We start from the raw sequence: 23963 nt of genomic DNA, 5'->3' as shown, positions 1-23963 counted from the left end.
TGTAGCTATAGAAAACATTATATGGAAATGAACAATGTTTTTTATTTTTTTCCCACATTTAAATTTTTATTTATCGTTGCTGTAGTATGAGACATAGATTCTTACATGCTCCAATACTGTAAAGATGTGTAGAATAAATAATAAGTTTCAACATTTCTGTCAAATTTGCATCAAAGCCTGCAACACATTTATTGGCGAGGCATCGGCGTTAGTGGGCTAAAATAGGTTTTGCGGCTCTAGACAAATTTTGTATTCATTTTTTGGTCCAAAATGGCTCTTTTGACTTTAAAGGTTGCAGACCCCTGGGATACAGTAGGTGAACATTTGACAAAAGAGATTTTGTGTGGAGGGAAAAAAAGAGGGGACCCCTGGGGGACTCCTGTCGACAAAGTATATAGCGTCATTCTAGTTTATACAATAAATGTGGAATGGAATGAAAAATATAATTATCGTGATCTAATTATGGACCATGCTTTATAAAACATATCAAAAAGCTGCTTTCATGATTTTTTTTCTTTTTTTCTTTTCTTCCATTCATGAAAAGCCTGCTGCAATGACGGTCATATCCTAAGGTTCTAAAGCCCATTAACACATCCACCGCCAAGAACGTAGTCCTACGGTCCGTTAAATCCAACTGTTAAGCGCCGAAACCGTAGTCCTACGGTCCGGGTGTTTTTTCCTTTTTTTCGAATTTTTTTATTTTTTTCAATTTTTTACGGGGACCATTTTCAGTGTAACACCACCCGAAGTCAACCGGAAGTGCGATCACGTTTTTTGTTTCCCGTCGTTCTCCATTCTAAGTCGTACACAAAACCCCCTGTAAACCTATGTAGTTTTTCATCCTCGCATTTCCCATGTTAACACAAACGGTCAGAACTCAAACATGGCGGCTCCGTTTGACACGCGGTCTCGACGAGTAGAGACCAGGACATGTGCTCGTTGTTTACAAACAGTGGATCGTGCAATCTAAAGGATTTTAACAAGATCTATGGCGACATCAAAAAAACAAAAAAACAACAAAAACACCTTGGCACTGGTGAGTACATTATGAGATTAGCCCTTGGCGGTGGATGTGTTAAGAGTGGCAATGACCTATGACCCCAGTTAGCTTTTTCTTGTCCTTCCCTTCCTTCACTGTACAACCTTTGGTGTGTGTGTGTGTGTGTGTGTGTGTGTGTGTGTGTGTCCGTGTGTGTGTGTGTGTGTGTGTGTGTGTGTGTGTGTGTGTGTGTGTGTCCGTGTGTGTGTGTGTGTGCGTGCGTGTGTGTGTGTGTGTGTGTGTGTGCTTGCATGCATGTGTGTGTGTGTGTGTGTGCGAGTGTGCACAAGCTAGGATTGGTCATTTAGAGGTTAGATGTAGGGGGGTTACAGTTTTCCCTTTTATACTTAGTTGTGCGGCAATGTCACAACAAAACATTGCTACAAGCTCACAACGAGCTTGTAGATTTGCTATTTTTGGCTACTTTTGGCTATTTTCAATGCCGTCCTAAAATGTTGTTGTCCTCACAAGTATTGTAACAGAAACCTGTGTGTGTGCGTGTATGCATGCATGCATGTGTATATGCGTGCATGCGTGCAAAAAAAACAGAGACCAGCACAGTCCATTTCGGCTAAAATATTCACCTTTCAGAGATTAACGACTTAAAGGTATAGTCTTTTTTTCTATCGATTAGTCACCCCATGGAGACTTGAATGAATGGATATTTTTTTGTTTTTTTGCCGCATTCCTAAGACAATAATTTGATGACCAGCGGACCGGTAGGCAGCGGTTCCGGTAGGAGACACAAAGGAGACTCTTTGTGTCTCCTACCGGAACCGCTGCTGGTCATCAAATTATTGGCTTAGGAATGTGACAAAAAACAAAACATGAATTCAAGTCTCCATGGGGTGAAAAAGTTGTTTTGTGGGTGAACCGTCCCTTAAAGCCCTGTATACATCGTCAAATAAAACAAATAGCATAAAATAGCCGATGGACAAGTACAGCAGATGGACTATTTTTGCCGCTTTTGAAAGTGTGGTATCTTCTGACATTTGTTCGCCTATAATGACATGTCCATCATAGGGACGCCATGTTGAAAGCGACTAATGAAAGCTGGGGGTTGAACCGCGTGTGTGTATGTGTGTGCGGGACGGCGAGGATTCCTGAGCATCTAATTAGCTTTAGTGGTCTCTCTCCAGTGGATGAGGCTATACCTGCTCCATCTCATGCCTTATTCAACGGGCCCCGGCATCTCCAAGGCTGCGTAGGATTACCCTGCCACCCCGAGAACGGGGGTCAGGGATCACAGCTCCATTCTCGGAGGTCATCCTCATCCTAGCGATGCCTGTGCACACTTACAAAAGGCTTCGGGGGCGGTGTAAGTGATGGTTCCCTGGTTGTGAGCTCCCATTAAATTCATCCTTTGTTGTACGGAGGCGCTCAAAACGCGTCGCGGATGCAACACGTTAGGAGCTTATCTATATCTGCTATTTTTGGTCGGCAGTGCAGACGCACGACGGACCGTAAATTGGCCACGAGGCTGTGGGGTTCTGCTTCCTTTTTCTATTTATTTGTGATGCCAATTCTGAGATGTTTTTAAAAATAGTTCCCAAACGTCAACTTCAATTATCATTTTGTTAGATGCTGAACTAAAGGGCACAGTGTGTGTGTGTGTTTGGTAACAGTTGCACAGCCTTTATTATTCTTTTCGCCTCCTGGCAGTCACAATTTAGAATTCAGAAAACTGATGTAATGCTAAAGCCTCAGATTGTTCATATTCTCAGCTTTGAAGTTCCTAATTCTATTTGGAAGCTGCAGCCACGGAACGCCCGAGCCGAATTTGCGCCGTGTTCTCCGGAGGCTGTTGAAGTTGTGCAAGTTCAACATTGCTTTAACATGTGTCTCGGGTGTTTGGATTATATTTGGATACAGCTGACGGGCATACAAATGCAGATGAACCGTAATAAAGTGATGCTAAAGTGTCAATGCAACTGTTTTCCCCCCCAGTCCGCATATATAAACCGAGCATATTATTGCAAATCATAAACAAAGCAAAAGAGGTGGCCGGCAATTTCTGCAAGTAAAGTAAAGCTATAGCTTTGAGTAGTGAAATAATAACTTGTCAGAAATAAAGTGTCAGTATACTCATGGGTGTTGGAGAAAGCAAACCCACCACATGTCCGCTGTCAATTTTGCTCTGACAGGGCTGTTAGCAGCAATGACAACTTTGCCATAAAACTGCCTTCTTTTCAACTCTTCCTTCAGTTTTGAAAGAGGAAAAAAAACAAACACGGTGCATATGAGTACAACTTCCCAAGTGCTTGCCATCTTCCCAGAGGCTGTAAATATTATGAGGAACCGATGCAGGCATGTTTTTGCGAGAGAAAGAGGAAAACGCATTCCAGTGTGGTTCCAGGCGGACAGTTAAGCCCGATTTATACTGTGCTTGTATGATGGCGTCGCATGGTCGAAAATAGCTGATCAATAAGCTCACAACACGTCACGGATGTGACGTGTTGTGAGCTTATAGATCGGCTATTTTGGGACCGCCACGCCGTCGTACAATGGACCACAAATTGAGCATTAGAAGCATCTCTAGACACTTTCTTTACATTCAAGATCTTGAATGTCCAGAATACACGCATTGTACATACTTTGTTAAGTTTTCTATTGTTGCTATATTTCATTTATTCTTTGTTATTGTTTATTATCGCTGTTACAATGTTGAGGAACCAAAACCAAAGAATTATACTCTGGTGTACTCGTACTGTATATAAGATGTAGAAATAAAAACCTTGAACCTTGGACCTAATCTAGACCAATGGTTCACAAAGTGGGATCCGGGGACCCCCAGGGGGTTTGTATAGCATCAAAATCAGTTTAACCACTTATACGTTGGATATTTGAAAATAGCCAATCTATAAGCTCGCAACGCGTCACGATGCATTATGATATATATATATATATATATATTTTTAAAGATTTAAAATATGTTTGAAACATTTTAACAACACAAATCTTGTATGAGGGTCCCTGGCACACAATATTTTCCACAGCCAAATACATATTATTTTGCGGGGTCCTTCACATCAAACAGTTTGAGAACCAGCGGTCTAGACACATTCTGGACATGAGATTTGTGTCAGTCTCGTATGTAATGGGGTGGGGGGAGGGGAGGTGGGGCATCTCTCTGATAGATTCTCCAGTTTCTCTAGACATGAACTCTATTCACCCTCGGTCCGACGTCGGCAGCTTTGTGTGCAATTTTTATTTCCCTAAGCAGGCTGATTTGTCTGGGATTAAATGTCAGACTAATGGCTGAATGATTTGTCTCCTCCACCCTCCAATCAAGAGAAGAAAAAAAAAAGAAAAGAACGCCAAAAGAAAACAACAAATGGTATGCCTCTTATCTCTAATTAATCATTTTAATGGACCCCCAATCGCCAACATCTTAACTCCTCCCTCTGCCTTGCACTGCTCTCCCCCATTAAGCAACCAGCTCAAGATTAGTGGAAGAAAATGCGGCTAATGAGCGAGTTTGGATCAGGGGTGGTAGGATAATGAACTGATACCGCTGGAATATATGGTGCTTTAAATAAGGAGGGTCTGAATCGATAATGGTAATCAGTGTTTAACTCGCCTGCCCACAGGCTGCCGCTCTTTGACGCAGAGCTCTTTTGAGGATTGGGAGAGTGCTCAGCCTCGGGATCGATCCTCCGGACCAAATGACATACTGATGGTGAACAGATCGAGGGGGGGATTTTTTGTATGATCAGATTTAGCCCTTGAAATTAGCTGGCGCTGATTTATCTTTGCACCCGATTCATATTCGGCTTCCTGTTTGAAATGATCCGTTTTTTGGCGTGACCGTCTAATATCTTTGTGTGCGGGCCTTTATTGCTTGACACTTTGAACAGCTTCTGCTGAACGGGAGTCTCTCTCAAATATCCAATATCATGGATGCAATTTAGTTGGCCTCTCGGCGGCTATAGCAGTTTTCAAAAGAGACAATATCCTGCCCCCTCCCCAACAAAATGAAACAGAAATGAGCTCAGGCCTCTTTACCAGTGGTGTAAAGTAACTAAAGCACATTTACTCAAGTACTGTACTTAAGTACAATTTTGACGTATTTTTTACTTTACTGGAGTATTTCCATTTGTATGTACTTTTACTTCTACTCCACTACATCTCAGAGGCAAATATTGCACTTTTACTCCACTACAATTATTTGACAAATTTAGTTACTAGTTACTTTTCAGATATAAATTATGATATTATGAAACATACATTAACCACGTCAGCCCTATTTTATACATGGGCTATTTGAAAATAGCCGATCTACAAGCTCACAACGCGTCGCGATGCGACGCGTTGTGAGCTTGTAGATCTGCTATTTTCAAAAATTTTAGCACTTTTACTTTTGGTACATTTTGATACCAATACTTTTGTACTTTTACTCAAGTCCATTTTGAATTCCGGACTTTTACTTGTGACAGAGTACTTCTACATTGCAGTATCGATACTTTTACTTAAGTAAAACATGTGAGTACTTTTTCCCACCACTGCTCCTCCTTACCCAGAACGGTGAGGCGGGCCGGTCGTGATCGGATGGCGGCCTGGATGGCCTGGCACTCGAAGAAGGCGTCGTCTTGCATCTCGGTCCTCTGGATCAGAAGGTGGTACTCCCCTTTGCTGTGGTCCCCGACAATATCGTAGCGTGGATAGCCTGGAACACATCAGTGGAAAAAAACCCTGTTAAAAAATCTGTCACACTTCACAAACACCCACGACTAGCCTATATATGTTTTTTTTCCCAGATGCCCATGGGTGCCAACACACACATGCACGCACAAGTGAACACTTATTATTATTATCCACAAAAAAACAATCAGTGTTGGGGAGTAGTTTCACACAGCACCACTGAACTCAAATGAGCTAAAATTTTGTTAGGTGCAACTACAGACTGCAAATCATTTTGGCCAATAAAAGCAAAGAAATTTGCGTTTTACATCGTGGCTCCTTAAAGGACAACTTTGGTTTTTTTTACAACAAGGGTTATTTTATTAGTTTGTAATGATATTAATTAACTCTTACCCTGCCAGAGTTTTTTCAGAAACAGTCTGTAGCCTGCCAGGGTTTTGACCGATTTTGGTACCTTTTCGCATAGCCACAAAATATTTTTCTCAAGTATGACTGATCCCCAGAATATGTCTAATCACAGATGAGATTCAGGTGTGGTTTCACAAATGTCAACGAGGTCAATTTGACCTTGTTGTCATGTGTTGTTTGATGTTTGAAAATAGCTCAAAACCAGTGGTTTCAAACCAAAAAACATTGTGAATTGTTTGTCTGTTTCAATTTTAACATTGAAGTGGATGGAGCAGCAAATCTTTGGAAATTGTTATCTCCTTATTCGTTTGGAATATCGAAAAGGTGTCAATACTAAATAATTAGAGAATCTTTTTAGAATTTTTTTTTTTTTTAGGACGTTTTTAAACGTCTTTGGCAGGCAACAGCTAATTTCTCAAAGACGTTTATAAACGTCTTTGGCAGTTATAGAGTTAAAATATGAGTATTCAAAAAAAATCTTGTATTGCTTTCTATCGTTTTTTAATGATTTAGTGATTTTTAACTTGGGGCGGGGCCATTTGGTCCATTGGTAAATAGTCATGAACGCAGCCTCCGATTTCTGTGAAACTGTAACAGGCAGATTCATGTTTTGGCCTAAGTTAGAGACCAAAACGTGAATCTGCCTGTTACAGCGCCACCACTGTAATCACTAAATCATTAAAAAACGCTAGAAAGCAATACATTTTTTAGTTTTTTTAACACTCATCTTTTAATTATTATCATTACAAACTAATAAAATGACCCTTGTTGTAAAAAAAACAAAGTTGTCCTTTAAGAGGGCCAATCTGTCGAAGCTAATATTGCAAACTGCTGGACTCTTCAGTGTAAAACGTTTACATAATGATACTTTTTGATTATTATTTCTACAGCTCTGATCAGGCTGAACCCTCTCGTACTGTACTGTAGTATGTCATAGACTGGTCACATCAAGTCCGAGATTCCACATTGGAGCTACGGTATGCTGTTCCCATCTGGAGGCCAAGGTCCACATGATTGGATTTCTTATTGCTTCAAGGGGATATTTTAGTTAGTACTTCTCTAGAAGCCTGTTGTTCTGTTGTCCAGCTTTAATGCTCCAGACAAATGGAACACAATTCAGGACTCCCTGAAACTGGATGGAATGGTCTCCATAGTAGAGGCATTCCGGGTGCTAATTGAGGACATTAAGGACCGCACTTGCTTTGCGAAGCCCTAATTTATCTTCATTTGTGATTCGTTTTTAATGTGTTTTTAAATGTTGTAGTTTTTAGTCATGTTTTTTTGTTATATTGCACTTTATAATTGTATTATAATTATTATTGTTTCACATGTTGTGATTGGGGCGTCTTGAAAAAGAGCTTGCTCTCAAGTCTTCACTGAATAAATAAAGGTCAAAAAATAAATAAGAATTTACCAAGTGCCTACCCCTGAATAAAAAATATAACAAACACACACACACACACACACACACACACGCACACGCACGCATGTGCACACGCACAAATGAATAAAACAGTTTTAACACTGCTGTGTTTGGATGAATTTGCGTCAGTTCCAGCTCAAGCCAGTAGTACATATACTTTGAGTATAGACTCCCCCATGCAGGAGTCTACTTGGCTTCCTCCTATTTACCTCTCCACAAAATCTCTTCACTGAAAGCTGCCTTGTCGTGAGCTTGTAGATCTACTATTTTCGCCAAATGTTCGGCGAAAATTGCTACGGCTCATGTGGTTAATAGACCCCAGTTTTCTCAACATCACAATTCTGTTATCTCACAATATACTACCACTTATTGTTAGTATTTGGAGACGACGGTGACGGCTTCATTTGTGAGTGAATACAAAAAGCACGTTTCTTAAAAGTTTTGAACTCAAACGTAGGATAAAATGTAGGATAAAATGTTTTCGCTAATTGTTTTCTAAAGATAATTGAATTTCCCTCTGTGCCTTAATTGGACGTTTGCCACACTAAATGAAATTCTTTCCGTCCATTATGAATTGTATCTCATGTGGAAAAATGTCTTAATTGTTATCCTCTACCCTTAGAACGCAGATTACATCTGACGCAGTACATCGCCCGGGGAACAAAATGCAGCGGTGTAACATGTCATTAATTACACTACCACATGCCATGAAAACGCAATTCATTTTAATAAAATTACAAATGATATTAAAAAAGTTAAGTTCACATTTATGATAATACTGTGTAAAATAGACAAATTGGAGGGTGTTTTTTGTTATTCTAACAGTGTTATATGTACTGTGATCCTCCAGGTTACCTTGCAACAGCACTGAGATGCATATATGACGCCAGAGACATGGAATAAAGCTGAAGACTGAAAATGCAATGGTGATGTTTATAGGTATTTTCGTTGTAAACCTATGTTGCTGCTGTTCTACACGCAGCCAAACATTTCAGACATTTCTGAGACTATTCATTCATATGGAAGATGCTTCTGAACACGTATTCTCTTTACATTTTTTATCCCACGATCTTCTAACCCTTTTTTTCACCCGGTGCTAATTTTCTAAGTGATCCAGGGCGCTACACTCCCCTCACCAGCCTAGGGAGCCCAGGGCCGAGCTCATGCCTCCTTCAATGCATGAGAGCCAACTGACCTTCTTGTCACCTGACAGGGGGGAGTTTCCCCGGTTGGACGTAGCACGTGGAAGGAACACGTTATTCCAACCAGTTCCCGTCCCCTCCATCAGGTGCCCCGGCTGTCATGGGGAGGCGGTATAGTGACCAGGATTACTACATGTTTTTGTGAGGGTACCAACCCTAGGAGACACGGGGAGAACATGCAAACTCCACACAGAGTAGGCCCTTTCGCCAACCCCACCTATAGGGTATGAGCGCTGATGACAAGGAGGAGAAGACACGCCCCCAGCACCCACAGTGTCCCCGGCGGGAATCAAACCCAGGACCTTCTAGCTGCGAGGCGACAGCGCTACCGACTGCGCCACCGTGCCCCGCTGAACACGTATTCTATTGATCGTTTGAGCACTTGACCAAAATACTCTTCAATCTTCATATAACTAATAGCCAAAAATAGCCGATCTACAAGCTCACAACACGTCGCGGAGCGACGTGTTGTGAGCTTGTAGATCTGCTATTTTAATCCATGCAGACAACATAATAAAACAAAATAGATTAAAAGTGTTAATTCACCCATTTGTAACTTTAAGTGCACAAACATAACATTTGTACACTCCGAGTTAAATTACATGTGTACCAGTGGCGCCGGTGCCTGTTTTATTAAAGGACACTGTGTCCCCCCACTATTCAGTCCAGCCACAAAAAAAAAATATTTAAAAATACATAATAAAATCAGTCCAGTCCCCCGCACCTCGCGACCACCACGAGCGCGATGCGAACCGAATTAACCAAAATAACCGAATTATCTCCCCCAAAAATCAACAAACCCACCCAAAAAAAACCCGAACGGTCCACATGCATGTATCCCTGATGTGTCCCCCCAGGTCAGATTCCATTCCGGCGTAAAAATCCGGAGTGCAAAAACAGACACTCCAGATTTGACTGTGTATGAAGCCAAGACACCCCCCCCCCCCCACACACACACACACTGTTACTGTTGGAATATTCCCTCCTTTATGTTTTAAATGCTCGTGTACGCAGACAAATGAAAGTCGTTCAAGCGTGACAAATTGCTCCTCCATTCCCCAGTGTCCCATCAGAGCTGGTCCGGTTCAGACAGGCTGGAAACCAAAGCCGATTGGTGGTGGTGGTGGGGGGGAGGGGAGGGGGAGAGAGAGAGAGAGAGAGAGAGAGAGAGAGAGAGAGAGAGAGAGAGAGAGAGAGAGAGAGAGAGAGAGATAGGGAATATGCATGCAGGTCAACTTATTGAAATGGAGAGCGAGCAGGGCAAAGGGGGAAGGGGGAAGGCGGAGGGAGGAGAAGGCCAACGAAAGCCAAACGGGCAAAGTAAATAACATTAATGCTTATTGATTCCTTTCTAAAATACTGTTATTTATTCCACCGGCCAAGGATCAGGGGCCGGGGGTAGTTTGGAGCGCAGCGGCAGCACCAGCACACACACTGACACACACACGGAAATAACATATGATTCACGGCCGACGGGTTGCACTCATTATGCAGTGACTACTGCACGAGCTAATGCCTCCCTACAGCTCCTATTTGACTGAGAAACTACTCCATTATTGACCGACGAAGTCTAATGGTCAATTACATTTATAAACTTTGTAAATTTGCAAGGTTAGCAGTGGGTTAGTCATTGTTGATTTCCGCGCGACCCCTCGGCTGATTTATCAAGTTAGGGAAAACATTTGCCTCGGCGCATGATGACCCCTTAATGTACGGAAAAGCCTTTCCGTTTCCCACTTTCGGTGGATAAACATACTTTAACCCTTTAAGACCGGGAACGCATCTCTGTCATTTTTTGATTTATTTGGCTATTCAAAAATAGCAGATCTACAAGCTCGTAGCGCGGTGCCGCGCTACGAGCTTGTATATCTGCTATTTTAGAACATTTTGGTTTTTTTTGCGAACATTTTTTTTTTTCTCACACTCAAATCTTTGCTTCTGGTGGGGTCCCTGGAAGAACATATTTTGAGATGGGGGTCCAAGGCCAAATACATATAATTTTGGGGGTCCTTGACATGAAAAAAGTTTGAGAACGACATTAAATATATTATAGCAACATAGGTTTAAAAAAAAAAAAAAATGTTAGGATGTAGAAGACATTTGTAGAATCCCCAGAAGCAAAGATTTGCACAAATGTTCATGATTTCCCCCAAAAAATAGCAGATCTACAAGCTCATAGCGCGGCACTCGGTGCCGCGCTATGAGCTTGTAGATCTGCTATTTTTGAATAGCCCAAAGAAATCTAAAAAATTACACAGATGCGTTCCCGGTCTTAATGGGTTAAAAGGGTTACCAAGATAATAATATACATCCACGGAAAATCGCAGATGATGTAGAAGAATTTCCCCTCGGGGGTGTGGGAAGACACAAAGCAATCTGAAGGCTGTTCTTTTTGCCAGGATATAAAAGATAAATAAAACATTAGGAGACGAGATCGTGTGTGGGCATGGATGGCTGGGGACAGGAGTGTCAATTAAAGCGACAAAACCAAAGATAGCTGCCAATTGAAGGATATACGGCGGAATTCTTGAGTGTTCGCCCATCCTTCCGTAACTCTGAGTGCACAGATGAGCGTACACGTGTACCCGAACGGATCTTTTACGGGTTCGTTTGGTTACATTTTTTTTACAGTGTGGGCCTGGATTTGGACTGGAGGGAATATATGGAACAGCAGAAGGAGTCTCGTCGCAGCCCACAACAGAGACCTGCCAACAATGTACGCCTTCTGTTTACCATTCGTGCATCCTCCACATCAGAGTACACTGGCACGTATATGGTTGTTTTGACAAACTACACAGAGGCAAAACTTAACCGGAGTTTTGAGCTCAAGTTCTGAAAGTTGAGCCGCGGCCAATGTGGACACATGAAACAGTGAGATGACTGACAATCTCCTAACCAGACTAATCAAGCCCAGACAAGAGCCGTTTGCTCCTTCTCTGCCTCCTGTCTCAGCCCTGCCTTGTGTGCACTGTATGAATATGAGAAGCTTATACCATTAATTCCCTCGGCGTTGGGAGGTAATTAACTCCTCTGTGATGTCGAAATTGACACCCACAATATACCACGGTAAATATAGGAGGAGGAGGAAGGTAGGGGAGATGAGAACTGAAAGAAACTTATTTTTTGCCGCAGCACTTTGTTAGCTACGCTGACATTCATTAGCGTATGGATCAGTCTTATGCACCATAGTAGGTATAGGCACTGTATGCAAAAGCGATACTTTGCCTTTGAGTTAATCATCATTTTCTCCGGGCCAGTGGACCACAGAAAAGAGGTACACTTAAGGACTTATTAATGTGACACTGCACACGATGTAAAGCAAAAAAAAACTAATTGCACAAGATAATACCGGGACTTATACAGAAGGGCTCTGTATAATGCAAGGTAAATCAAAAGATATATATTGTGTTAGATCTTCTTTGGACTGCTTGGGATATTTAACCCATTCAAACCGGGGACGCAGCTCGTGTCATTTTTTTTTAGATGTCTTTGGGCTATTCGAAAATAGCAGATCTACAAGCTTGTAGCGAGTGCCGCGCTACGAGCTTGTAGATCTGCTATTTTTGAAAAAAATCGTGAAAATGTGTGCAAATCTTTGAATATACGTATTTTTTAAAGCGAACATTTGTAACTCAAATCTTTGCTTCTGGGGGATTCTATAAAAATATCTACATTCAAAGATTTGCAAAAACATTCCACGATTTCTCAAAAAAATAGCAGATCTACAAGCTCTATGAGCAAGTGCTATGAGCTTGTACAGTATATCTGCTATTTTTGAATAGCCAAAGAAATCTAAAAAAAAAAATGACACAGATGCGTTCCCGGTCTAAAAGGGTTAAACCGTTTTATTAGTATTATATTTTTTTGCCAACCTAATAGGAAATGGAAGATGAATCAGAATCAGACACTCTTTTCAAGTGTGTCATTTTCTATGGGACGTGGTGAGTTTTAGTCAATGTCCTTGGACATGCAGCAGGACTCTTGTTTGTGCCACGGCACATTGCGGTACACCCACACAGATTGCAGATTGCAGTATGCAATACAGCAGACAAGGCTCACTGCCTCATATTGAGGAAGTATTGTAATATGTATGTTAATAGCAATGTTGGAGCAACACTGCATACTTGAGAGCCAGAGGTTTCCAATGGAAGAGGAATAGTCGTGATAAATGATTAATGTCATACGGGGTAACAACAGTGGGGAAACTGAGCTCATGTCTCAGCCAAGATAGTGCATGAAAACATAATGCATTAGTGATATTGATTGCATAAGTAATACTGAAAGGTGCATAACAGCACTACAGCTCCATCAGGCAGAGATGTGCAACACAGCAGGTTAAGATGATAGCTGGCTCCTATATATGATGCGGTAACAATGCCAGTGATAAGCAGAATTTACTGCGCACAGATCAGCAGCATTAATGAGGAGCGAGTAAAACGCCATGAATAATGCAAACGGTCCTGCAGCAGGAAATAGCAATTAAAGAATTTAAAGTAGATCAACTGTAGTTTTATTCAAATGTGTTTTTAATTTGGCTCACCGACTCGTTAATCAATGTCTCGCTTGCGCTGTGAGTGCACGGCGGTTGGCGTCTGATGGCTGGTTAACGTGTTGCTCGAGAAACGTTGTCGATGGTTGGTTCATGTGGTTTGACGGAGAAGTACACACACCTGTGACTAGTTTATCACTGGTCTGGTACGAAGTAAGCAAACCCGTGACTGGTTTATCACTGGTCTGCTACGAAGTAAGCAACCGTGACCAGGGCCGGATTAACCCTTCGTGGTGGGGGGGGCTGCGTGGAAAATGTACGCTTCGCTGGCACGTTTCACCGTTTTAGAGCTCCTTCAGCAGCCGCTGCTTCAAAATGTCGACGCTTTTCGGCGATAGTCGAGTCTTCTTTCACTTTCTCCCCGTCGTTTGGTGCCCCCCCTCAGGTTGATGCCCTGTGCTTCAGCACCTAAAGCCCTTCCGTTAAGCCTGCACTGCCTGTGACTGATTTATCACTGGTCTGGTACGAAATACGGACACCTGTGACTGGTTTATCACTGGTCTGGTACGAAATACGGACACCCGTGACTGGTTTATCACTGGTCTGGTACGAAGTACTCACTGGCTCCAAACAGCAATGGTTGAGTGGGAAGGCTCAAGGCCTCAGCACATGAGAGGCAACGGCTAAATACACAGGTGGGTGTTGATTAAGAGCTCGGGCAGCGTACTGTGCCCTTTATGGGGGCCCTACGTTAATGGATCACTAAAAATGACCAGTGTGATTGGCACTTTTTGCTGCTGCTGTGATTTGTTGAACGATGTGTGAACGGGACGCCGGGTCTCACTCCTCCTTGCAATATCGATCGAAAATTCCACTTTGTGTACAACTATTTGTTTGCTGGGAAGCGAAGACAGGACCCTATGAGGAGAGTTTGTGGCCCCAAGCATTGCACCACACCGCCTGCAGGGATCGAGAGAGGAAGAGAGGGTGAGCGAGACCTCCCTCGTCACCTTCCCTCTCAGAACTCATTTTCAGAGAGCGTGGGGGGATCACATTTCACTTCATTGACTTTCGCCTCGGATTTAAATTAGCATGCTATTTCAGCGCGCATACGGCCTGTTCACTCAAAATTGCAAATGATGTTTAGCGTCACGAGTGCCATTATCTTTTTGTGCGCTAATATGTTTTTGCATCCGGAGTAATTTTGACAATGACAATAATGATGATGGCCCCGTTTAAACGACAACGCACTGTCAGCAGGAAGGGCCATCGTCTGTTGTCCTGACAATAAGGCCAATTACACACTGTTGCCTCAAAGCAAACTGTGTGCAGCACACATAGACAGATCCTCTCCAGCTCACACCGGTGTGACCATTGTCATTGATCTGCAATAAAGAGTCAAAGTGCTGTTTACGCCGTGGCAAGCACGAACATTTACCCAGAAACAACCACAGAGAACACAGATGCTCGCACGCACACACACAGACCTGTAAGGGTCCATTTGGGTTTTATTTGTACACCGAGTTAAAAACACTGAGCACACTGCACACACAAAACACCAACTCAGAGAGTGTAGAAATGGTTCCATTTCTAGGCCTACACTCTCTCGGTTAAATTAACACTGAGGATTTCTCTCTCTCTCTCTCACACACTCACTCACACACTCACACACTCACACACTCACACACACACACACACACACACACACACACACACACACACACACACCACAGCTCTTGTCCGCCCTGTCTGTCTCCCTTCACAAATCCGTGTCGACAGTGATGTTTGGTTAAGTACCGGTGGATTCCTTGGGGTCTGGTCATTATGACTTTGTTCAGTGACACCGGGGTAGGGCCCTAGAGTGAAGTTGAATGGATGTAATAGAAGGGAATTGTCCTCCGAGGCCCAATTAAGGGAACGGCGCCTATAACAAAAGAGGCGGCGAGGAAAAAACAGGCCAAGCAGAACAGTGTCTGCTGGGGAATACAACCGCGCGAACATTAACATGCTAAAATAGGACTGCGTGACAAGGTATCCAAGTCTCCAGCCAGGAAAGCCTTTAGGGACTATAGTGGGGAGGTTTAGGGACAAAAAACATCTTATTCTCTCACTTCCAATTCAAGAGCATGCGTCACATCTTCCGATAGAAGCTCAGACTAAACGCAGAGGTTTGCTGTTGTTGAGCTAACCCTCCAGCGGTGCACGCACGCACACACACACACACACACACACACACACACACACACACACACACACACACACACACACACACACACACACACACACACACACACACACACACACACACACACACACACACACACACACACACACACACACACACACACACACACACACACACACACACACACACACGTCACAGAGCTGATTGGAAGGGATTCAGCTCATCTTCAAAAAAAGCCTGGGGAAGGATGTGAGGCGGAGGTGGGGGGGGGGGTCACATACGCACAGACAGAAATGAGCAAAACACGATTAGCCATCTGCCAGAGGAACAGATGTTATGTGATAAATTGCAACTTTCAAATGTTGACTTTCTTTAACCCAGTTGGATGCATTGGCGAGGGCACGGCTCTCGATATTTTTGCAGGATGATAAGATTGACAGGCTGCTGAGCTCACTTCTCTTACCGTGGGTTGTCGCTATTTACCTGTCAAATTAAAGCAAATGCACACTCATGCTCAAGTGAAGGGAAGTGACGACAAACGGTTAGTGACCTTGAGCACAGATCCACACAGAATCAGAAGAGTTCAGAAGCACACTGACGCCCACGGCAGAGGTAAAAAAAAATCTATCTCCCAAAGAACATTTACACTGAAACAGAATGTCAGATAAATAGAAGGCCCTCACACTATGATGCTCCACGAACAGACATGTTGATCCTGTTAACTCATTCACTGCCAGGAATTCATTAATTAATTAATCCGTCTATTGTACCCTTGCCAGCGAAAATGGCCAATTTTACTGTACCTTTGAAAAATCATGGAATATTCTCTGTGAACCCAATCCTTGCGGACAGGGGGCTCGTTGCACGCACGGGGGTCCCGTAGTGTCGGGGGGAAAAATTGGCCCGCGTGATCCTCTTTTCCAGAGCTATGGCCGTTTGAATGTGGCTTGTTTTTTGGAAAACACTTACAAAACAACAGAAATCCGAGGACAATTGACTTTTGTAAATCCTTTAACATGGAAGCAGACGCTAATTTTTTTCTTCCGGTCACGTGATCTCTGGGTGTACACTTCTTCGGTGGTGTTTGGATGTGCGTGTTCTAATCTCTCTGAAACCGAATGTCGGACAATTGAGATGGAAACTGTGTTTTCAAATACTACAAAACGATTCCCTATTGCCATGCACAAGATTTGAGGGATGTGCAAAAAAAGCGACGAGACACATTAGTGTGTGTGGGCGATGCGCTAGCGGGAACAAAAAGAAAGAAAGAAAGACTAAATGTATTGACAATTTTGTCAACAAATTAAAAACTAGCCTAAAATGTTAGGGAGGGACTAGTGGATAAGAGATCCAGTAGAACTAAAAGACAGGTAATTTTATGTTTGGTTGCGCTCGGGTGTTGCGCTCTGAAAATAGCAGATCTACAAGCTCGCGCTGCGACGCGTTGTGAGCTTGTAGATCTGCTTTTTCAAGATGCAACCAAGTGTAAAATCAGCCATTACAACGCCATCAAGGCACCGCCAAAATACATTTTAGTCGACTAAATCAACTGTAGATTTAGTCGAATAAAACTAGACAAAAAAACGAAAACTTTTCAGAGGACTAAAACTATTATTAGGGATTTTATTCAAAAGACTATGACTAAAACTAAATCAAAATGTGCCGTCAAAAATCAACACCGGTTGAGGCGCACCAAGTCAAAAAGACAAAGAAAATCAGCAAGAGACAGAGTGGAAGGTGCAACACCAGACATCTGACACTGGAGGGGCCATCTGGCCCCATGGTCACAGAGTCATTCAGACAGACAACATAGGACAGACCGTCTGAGGGCCATTACCTGAGAGATCCCTGTTGACCCCCAGTGCCATGCCATCACGGAGCCAGAGCACCATGCCATGGTAGCCAGGGATGGAGCAGGGAAGAGTGACCGGCTGGCCCGCCACCACCACCAGGTCCGTGGGCTGCTGGGTGAACACAGCACTGCTCCCTGAAAAGAGACCAGAGGACTGATTAGCACAGTGGTAGAAAAAGTACACTCACATTGTAGTAAAAGTAAAAAGTCCGGAATTCTAAATTTACTTGAGTAAAAGTACAAAAGTGTTGGCATCAAAATGTACTTAAAGTACCAAAAATAAAAGTACTCATTATGCAGAATGTCCCATTTCAAGTTTTCAAAAATCGGCTATTTTCAAATAGCCGAAATATATATAGGGCTTAAGTGGTTAATGTAATTGACTAATACAAATCTAAAAAGTAAATAGTACAGTTTTCAAATGATTGTAGTGGAGTAAAAGTACAATATTTTCCTGAGATGTAGTGATGTAGTGCAGTAGAAGTAAAAGTATTGAAAATTGGAAATATTCCACTAAAGTAAAAAAAAATTTGTTCTGAAGTTGTACTTGTACTTAAGTAAATGTAATTAGTTACTTTACACCACTGCTCATTAGCTCCAATCATACAATGTACCGCATTCCACACAAAAAGACAAGACGAGAGAAGTCATAACAATATGTCAAAAGACCATGTATTGTGAGACAACCGGCCACTAACGCAAGCGAATGATATTAACCACTTAAGCCCTGCCTACTGAACCGAACGATGAAGATCGTAACCGATCTACAAGCTCGCAATGCGACACATTGTGAGCCTGTAGATCTGCCATTTTCAAAATCTTTGGAAAATGTGCAGCTTTTACTTTTTTGTTTCTTTTTTTCAATATTCGCCTAGATTGGCATGCCCAAAATATAGGGAGGGACGGCAGGTTGCAAGTTTGTTAACCACTTAGTTAGAACCCAAGCATCCCTATTCTGGGGGGGAACGTTCGTTGAAAATAACCGCTCTATAGGCTCACAATGCGTCGCAACGCGCCGCGTTGTGAGCTTGTAGATCGGCTATGTTGGGGCGAAGAGATTTGTTGGTGTAGAGGTAAAAAAAAAAGAGAGCGCGCCGACGAGCAGAGCCGACTCAGGTTAGTAAGCATAGAGGGTTTAACCCATTAAGACCTGGAACGCATCTGTGTCACTTTTTGATTTGAGCTAAAAAGCATTATTTTACACTTTGGCTATTCAAAAATAGCAGATCTACAAGCTCATAGCACGGCACCGAGTGCCGCGCTACGAGCTCGTAGATCTGCTATTTTAGAAAAATCGTGAAAATGTGAGCAAATCTTTGAATATATATTGTTTTAAAGCGAACATTTTTAACTCGAATCTTTACTTCTGGGGGGTCCCTGGAATAAAATATTTTGAGATGGGGGTCGGCAGTCAAATACATATAATTTTGGCGGTCCTTGACATGAAAAAGATTGAGAACCACTGATATAGAAACATATGTTTTTCAGAAAACGGTTGGACTTGGAAGACATTTGTAGAATCTGCTTCAGGTCTTAATGGGTTTAAGTGATTAAGATAGCACTGCATCAGGTCCACTCTGGCTGCTGCTAACACTGATGTCAACAGTGGGCTAGCTAGGTCCTAAATCCTCCTATCGGAGCCTGATGTACCGCCGCTGGCCTTGCTTTGCTTATGATGGCAACTTAACCTCACAGTCGGTTCTCAATGAGATACAGAAGAAAGACCTTGTTCTATCGAATACTTTATACTGTATATAATGCGCCACGAATGCATCGACATCCATCAGCTGCCGAGACCTGGAGCGCTTCTGTGTCGTTTTTAGATTTGAGCTAAAAAGCATCAATTTCACACTTTGGCAATTCAAAAATAGCAGATCTACAAGCTCATAGCGCGGCACCGAGTGCCGCGCTACGAGCTTGTGGATCTGCTATTTTTTTTAAATCTAGAAAATGTGTGCAAATCGTTTTTTTTAAGAGAAAATTTTTAACTCAAATCTTTGCTTCTGGGGGTCCCTGGAACTAAATATTTTGAGATGGGGGTCCGTGGCCAAATACATATACATTTTGGGGGTCCTTGGCATGAAAAAGTTTGAGAACCACTGACATAGCAACATACGTTTAAAAAAAAAAACTGTTAGGATTTAGAAGACATTTTGTAGAATCGGAACCTCAGGCCTTAATGGGTTAAAGCCTGAGTTATAGTGGTCGCGCGCCGTGTGTCGCACACCGAAAATAGCCCAATATCTATGAGCTCACAGAACCTTATAGATCTGCTCTTTTCGGTGCATGATGACACCCGGCACGCATCTAAGTATAAATCAGGCTTTATACCCTCACTATGTGCTCAATAGCGCACTGTATGCGGTATCACTCTATACCTCCTCTCCTAAGCTCCTTCAACACAAAGACATGCACAGATCACAAGCTATACATCACTCACACGCACACGCACGCACGCACGCACGTACAATCACATACATGTGAACATAATAACCCCATTTCAGATTCTACACCAGAGTGTTTATAATATGTTACCACATTTACCTATATATAATTTTCCACCATGTTCCGTTCAGTTATTTATTTTTTAATTCAATGTACTTGTCATTGCTTGTCTATTTTTTTCCTTTAAATCCATTTTTCTTTATTCTTTAAATCATTTTACCACTTCACTTAAACAGTACGTTTAAACTATGTCTATATAACAAATCTAAGCTGAGCTATATTTGTATGCGTATCAAAGAGAGGTAATGAAGTGTATTTGCCGCTGGAAATGAAAGGAGGAGGAGGGAGAAAAAAAGAGCCACACAGAAATAGTGTTGTTGACAGTTCTTAACCCCATTTAGGAGACATCTTGAACGGCGAACTCTCTCCATATGGCAGACCAGGCAATTGCCTGGGGGGCCTTGTTGTGACTTCATAACTGAAGGACCCCAATCTCTTGGCATCATATTTTGTTTATTAGTCTGTATCATTTCTGCTCCTGTCTCTCTCTTGGTATTCCCCTGGTCTTTCGTGCTATCGTGTCACCCCCCCCTCCCTCCTCCCCCCTCTCTTAGTCTCTCAGGGTCCATATGCCACCCTCTGTGCCTCTCAACCGTTGCTCGCCCTACTTTTCTTATTGCTTTTCTTTCTTTTTCCATTGCCGACGGCGTGCTGGAAAAAAAAGTTAAGCCGCAGCAGAAAGAATTGGGATGAAAACACCTCTCAGGCTGGATTGGGATTAAAAATCCTTGAGAACTACACGGATCCACATAGCTACAATCTATCTGAGAAATATAGGTTCTATCTGAACCACTTAAAAATCCTTGAGAACTACACGGATCCACATAGCTACAATCTATCTTAGAAACATAGGTTCTATCTGGTACCACTAAAACCCTCCATTCTTAGTATTAAAAAAAAAGGACCTGAGTTACAGCTGTATTTGGACCGTTTTCTTTTCTCCATCCACGCCAAATAGCCCATCTAGCTCGGCTATTTTTGGCGAAACGTTCCCCCCCGGAATGTAGCTTGAGGAACGGTTCAATGGAGTTCAAAGGACAGGTGGCGCCATCTTGTGAGGTTTTCAGCTATTACGTTCAATGGTGTGATGTCACGTTCTCTTATATATAGAGATGCTGGGGTTCAAGTGGTTAAACCGTTCTATACTTAGTCAACTAATACTTAGTTGACTGAGGGCCAACACTGTACGTGGTCCGCTCTTTTCCCCCTCTGCACCAAATCTCTTCATCGAAAATAGCATATCTGCCAGCTCCCTGCTTGTAGATCTGCTATTTGTGCTCTGAATGTTCCCCCAGAATAGGGATGCTGGCGTTCAAGATGTAGTATTAACCCATTCAAGCCTGAGACCGATTTAAAAAAAAATCTTCTAAATCCTATTATTATTTTTTTTTAAACCTATGTTACCATATCAGTGGTTCTCAAACCTTTTCATGTCAAGGACCCCCAAAATGATATGTATTTGGCTGTGGACCCCCACCTCAAAATATGTTGTTCCAGGGACCCCCAGAAGCAAAGATTTGAGTTACAAATGCAGACCTACAAGCTCGTAGCGCCGCGCTATGAGCTTATTTATCTGCTATTTTTGAATAGCCAAAGTGTAAAATAATGCTTTTTAGCTCAAATGAAAAAGTGACACCGATATGCGTTCCAGGTCTTAATGGGTTTAGTTCGAATTTCAATTACTAGACTAAGTAGACAGAGTTTGTCATAGTTATAAATTACCTACGTAAAATCACCTGGGCTGTCTGCTTATGGAAGTGTTATGAACAATTATGTCATTTCATTCCCTGAAATGACACAATGACCTTTCCAGGTCGAAACGTTGGTTTTAATTTAAATAAATCCTGCATCGTGGCTACGAGTGTGCAGCCTTTCCTTCACTTTTATAGAGTTATAATGAACATAACACTTGCACACAAAAGATAATGACAGGAATAGGAGAGACTCTCAACCTTTCTAATTTCAAAGCCTCCCAGTTTGTTATGCATTATAGGCTACGAACCCCCATAACTCTGAGGATATACTCAATGGAACCAAAATGGACCCATACATTTGGTTCCATTTGTACACTCTCAGTGTTACAGACCTGATGTAAAGGTCCATTTGGCTCCTAACTATCAATAATTTAGGTGGGGACCCCCTGGAACCCCAGTCCTGTGAGAACCCCTGCATTAGGCCACGGACTGCCATTTGATAATATTTTTCTTATTAAATCTCTCACAACGCTACTTTCACGGAATGTTCACCTATTATGTCGTGCCCAGAGTTGAGACGCCGTAGGATTTATGTGGTAAATGTAACTCTGAAAGCGTAGAAATGCAACGGGTCCACTTGGTTCCCTTTGTACACTATTGACTCCAATAGTGTACAAAGGGAACCCGCAGTGTACAGACCCGCAATGGTCCATTTGGTTCCTATAAATAAACCAAATAATTTAGCAAGGGACCTCCCTGAAACACACCTCAAGGTCCCCCTGTGGGTCCCCAGACCTCACGCTGAGAACCTCTGCAGTACACCATGACTGAATCATGAAGAAAACTCACTGAAAGATCCATTTTGTCGCTAATGTGCTGCGGGGGTCAAGGTGAACGAGAGAGGAGACATTTTAAAGACTAGCCACTGGCAACAGAATTTCCCGCTGTGAGAGACAGAAGCAGGAACACTGAATACTATGAAAACAAACGTTTTATGAATACAAAATCATATATATATAGTGCACATAATGGTCCTTTAAAGATGTCCTCTGCGTTTCTTTCTGCGAGCAAGGAGAGAGCTAACCCTTCAAGACCTGCACTATTTGTGAAATAGCGGTAACTCACTGTGAAGCCGTGCATCTCTCTCTGTGTGTGTGTGTGTATGTGTGTGTGTGTGTGTGTGTGTGTGTGTGTGTGTGTGTGTGTGTGTGTGTGTGTGTGTGTGTGTGTGTGTGTGTGTGTGTGTGTGTGTGTGTGTGTGTGTGTGTGTGTGTGTGTGTTGTACCATAGCCCTTTGTATTCCACCTGAAGTGTTGCCACGCAGCTAGACTCGGTGAATAAAGTACTCAACCTCAGTACTTGAATCAAAGTACAGATTGTACCTACAGTACTCCTGGTCAACAATTACTAGTGAGAAGTTGCTCGGTCAAATTTGTACTTGAGTTAAAAGTACTGGAGTACTTGCTTCCTCAAGTATTCAAAAGCACATGCTTTTAAAAATACTTCGGTATTAGAATAACAGTGAAAATAGCACATCTATCAGCTCAGCTGTGATCAGCTTGTAGAGCTGCTATTTGAAGCAATGGTTAATTCACAATGTATTTTTCCCCCTTCCTAGAAATATAGTGGAGTGAAATTCATTCAAGTATACAAAAATACAAATACTCAAGTAAAGTACAGATACTGAAATAACAAAGTACAGTACTCAAGTGAATGTACTTCGTTAATGTCTACCACTATTGAACCATAAGCCCTCAGCAGCTATAGCCTCTAATAATGTACTGTACCGGGGGGTTACGAGGAGGTCAAGCCCCAGCTAGGAGGAACTGTAGAAGGCAGAGATGTGCTCAATGCCACCCTGTGTCTTCATCTACCTCTGCCTGCGGTCTTTCGGTCTCTCACTGGTAGCCCAAACAAACATGAAGAAGGTAATTCAACTCTACGCACACACACACACACGCACGCACGCACACGAGTGCCCAAGGGGATTGTTTTTTGTATAATGTACTATATTATTAATGGCATAAAGTAGGCTCTTTATGCCACTTGTTTTGTTCTGTGACAAGGTGGTATTTATACCTTGAGTTTTTTCCATTAGTCTTAATTCGCCAGGAGAGAAAGGCACTTTAGAGTCGCAGGGTTAGCAAAGAGCGATGCATTAAATGGCTGAGGTCTGACAGGGGGTCAACTAGTCTCATGGTGACGGCCGACGGTCCACCACTGGACAAAGTCCCCTATACTGGACTCGTTGCATTATTCAGAGCTATGAATGGCAACAAAGCACTGTTCTACACTAAAATATACTCCAGACAATATACTCCAGACAAATATGCTCTTTAAAAAGAATAAGACCTGGAACGCATCGGTGTCATTTTTAGGTTTATTTGGCCATTCAAAAATAGCAGATATACAAGCTCATAGCGCGGCACCGAGTGCCGCGCTATGAGCTTGTAGATCTGCTTTTTTCTTTTTTATCGTGAAATATTTGTGCAAATTAAAGCGAACATTTTTAACTCAAATCTTTA

At 42.4% G+C, this 23963-nt stretch overlaps 2 protein-coding genes across 2 annotated transcripts in view; both read right to left on the bottom strand.

The window, feature by feature from the left end:
• The window catches only part of dtx2 (deltex 2, E3 ubiquitin ligase), a 449633-nt gene that overhangs the window by 1471 nt on the left and 424199 nt on the right, over positions 1-23963 (bottom strand). The gene's annotated exons all lie outside the window — the stretch shown is intronic.
• LOC308090703 (kin of IRRE-like protein 3) overlaps positions 1-23963 on the bottom strand; it is a gene marked incomplete at both ends in the record, with an annotated part of 132284 nt that overhangs the window by 94074 nt on the left and 14247 nt on the right. Inside the window, 2 exons of the mRNA XM_080435968.1 lie at positions 5556-5705; positions 17225-17374. Coding sequence (XP_080292094.1) covers positions 5556-5705; positions 17225-17374 — 300 coding nt within the window. The remainder of the gene's footprint in view (positions 1-5555; positions 5706-17224; positions 17375-23963) is intronic.

Source organism: Gymnoscopelus braueri (genome assembly GCF_963280865.1).
Source record: "Gymnoscopelus braueri genome assembly, chromosome: 8".
Taxonomy (NCBI): Eukaryota; Metazoa; Chordata; class Actinopteri; order Myctophiformes; family Myctophidae; genus Gymnoscopelus; species Gymnoscopelus braueri.
The sequence above is the reverse complement of the archived record's forward strand: the minus strand, read 5'-3'. Positions and strand labels throughout refer to the sequence as shown.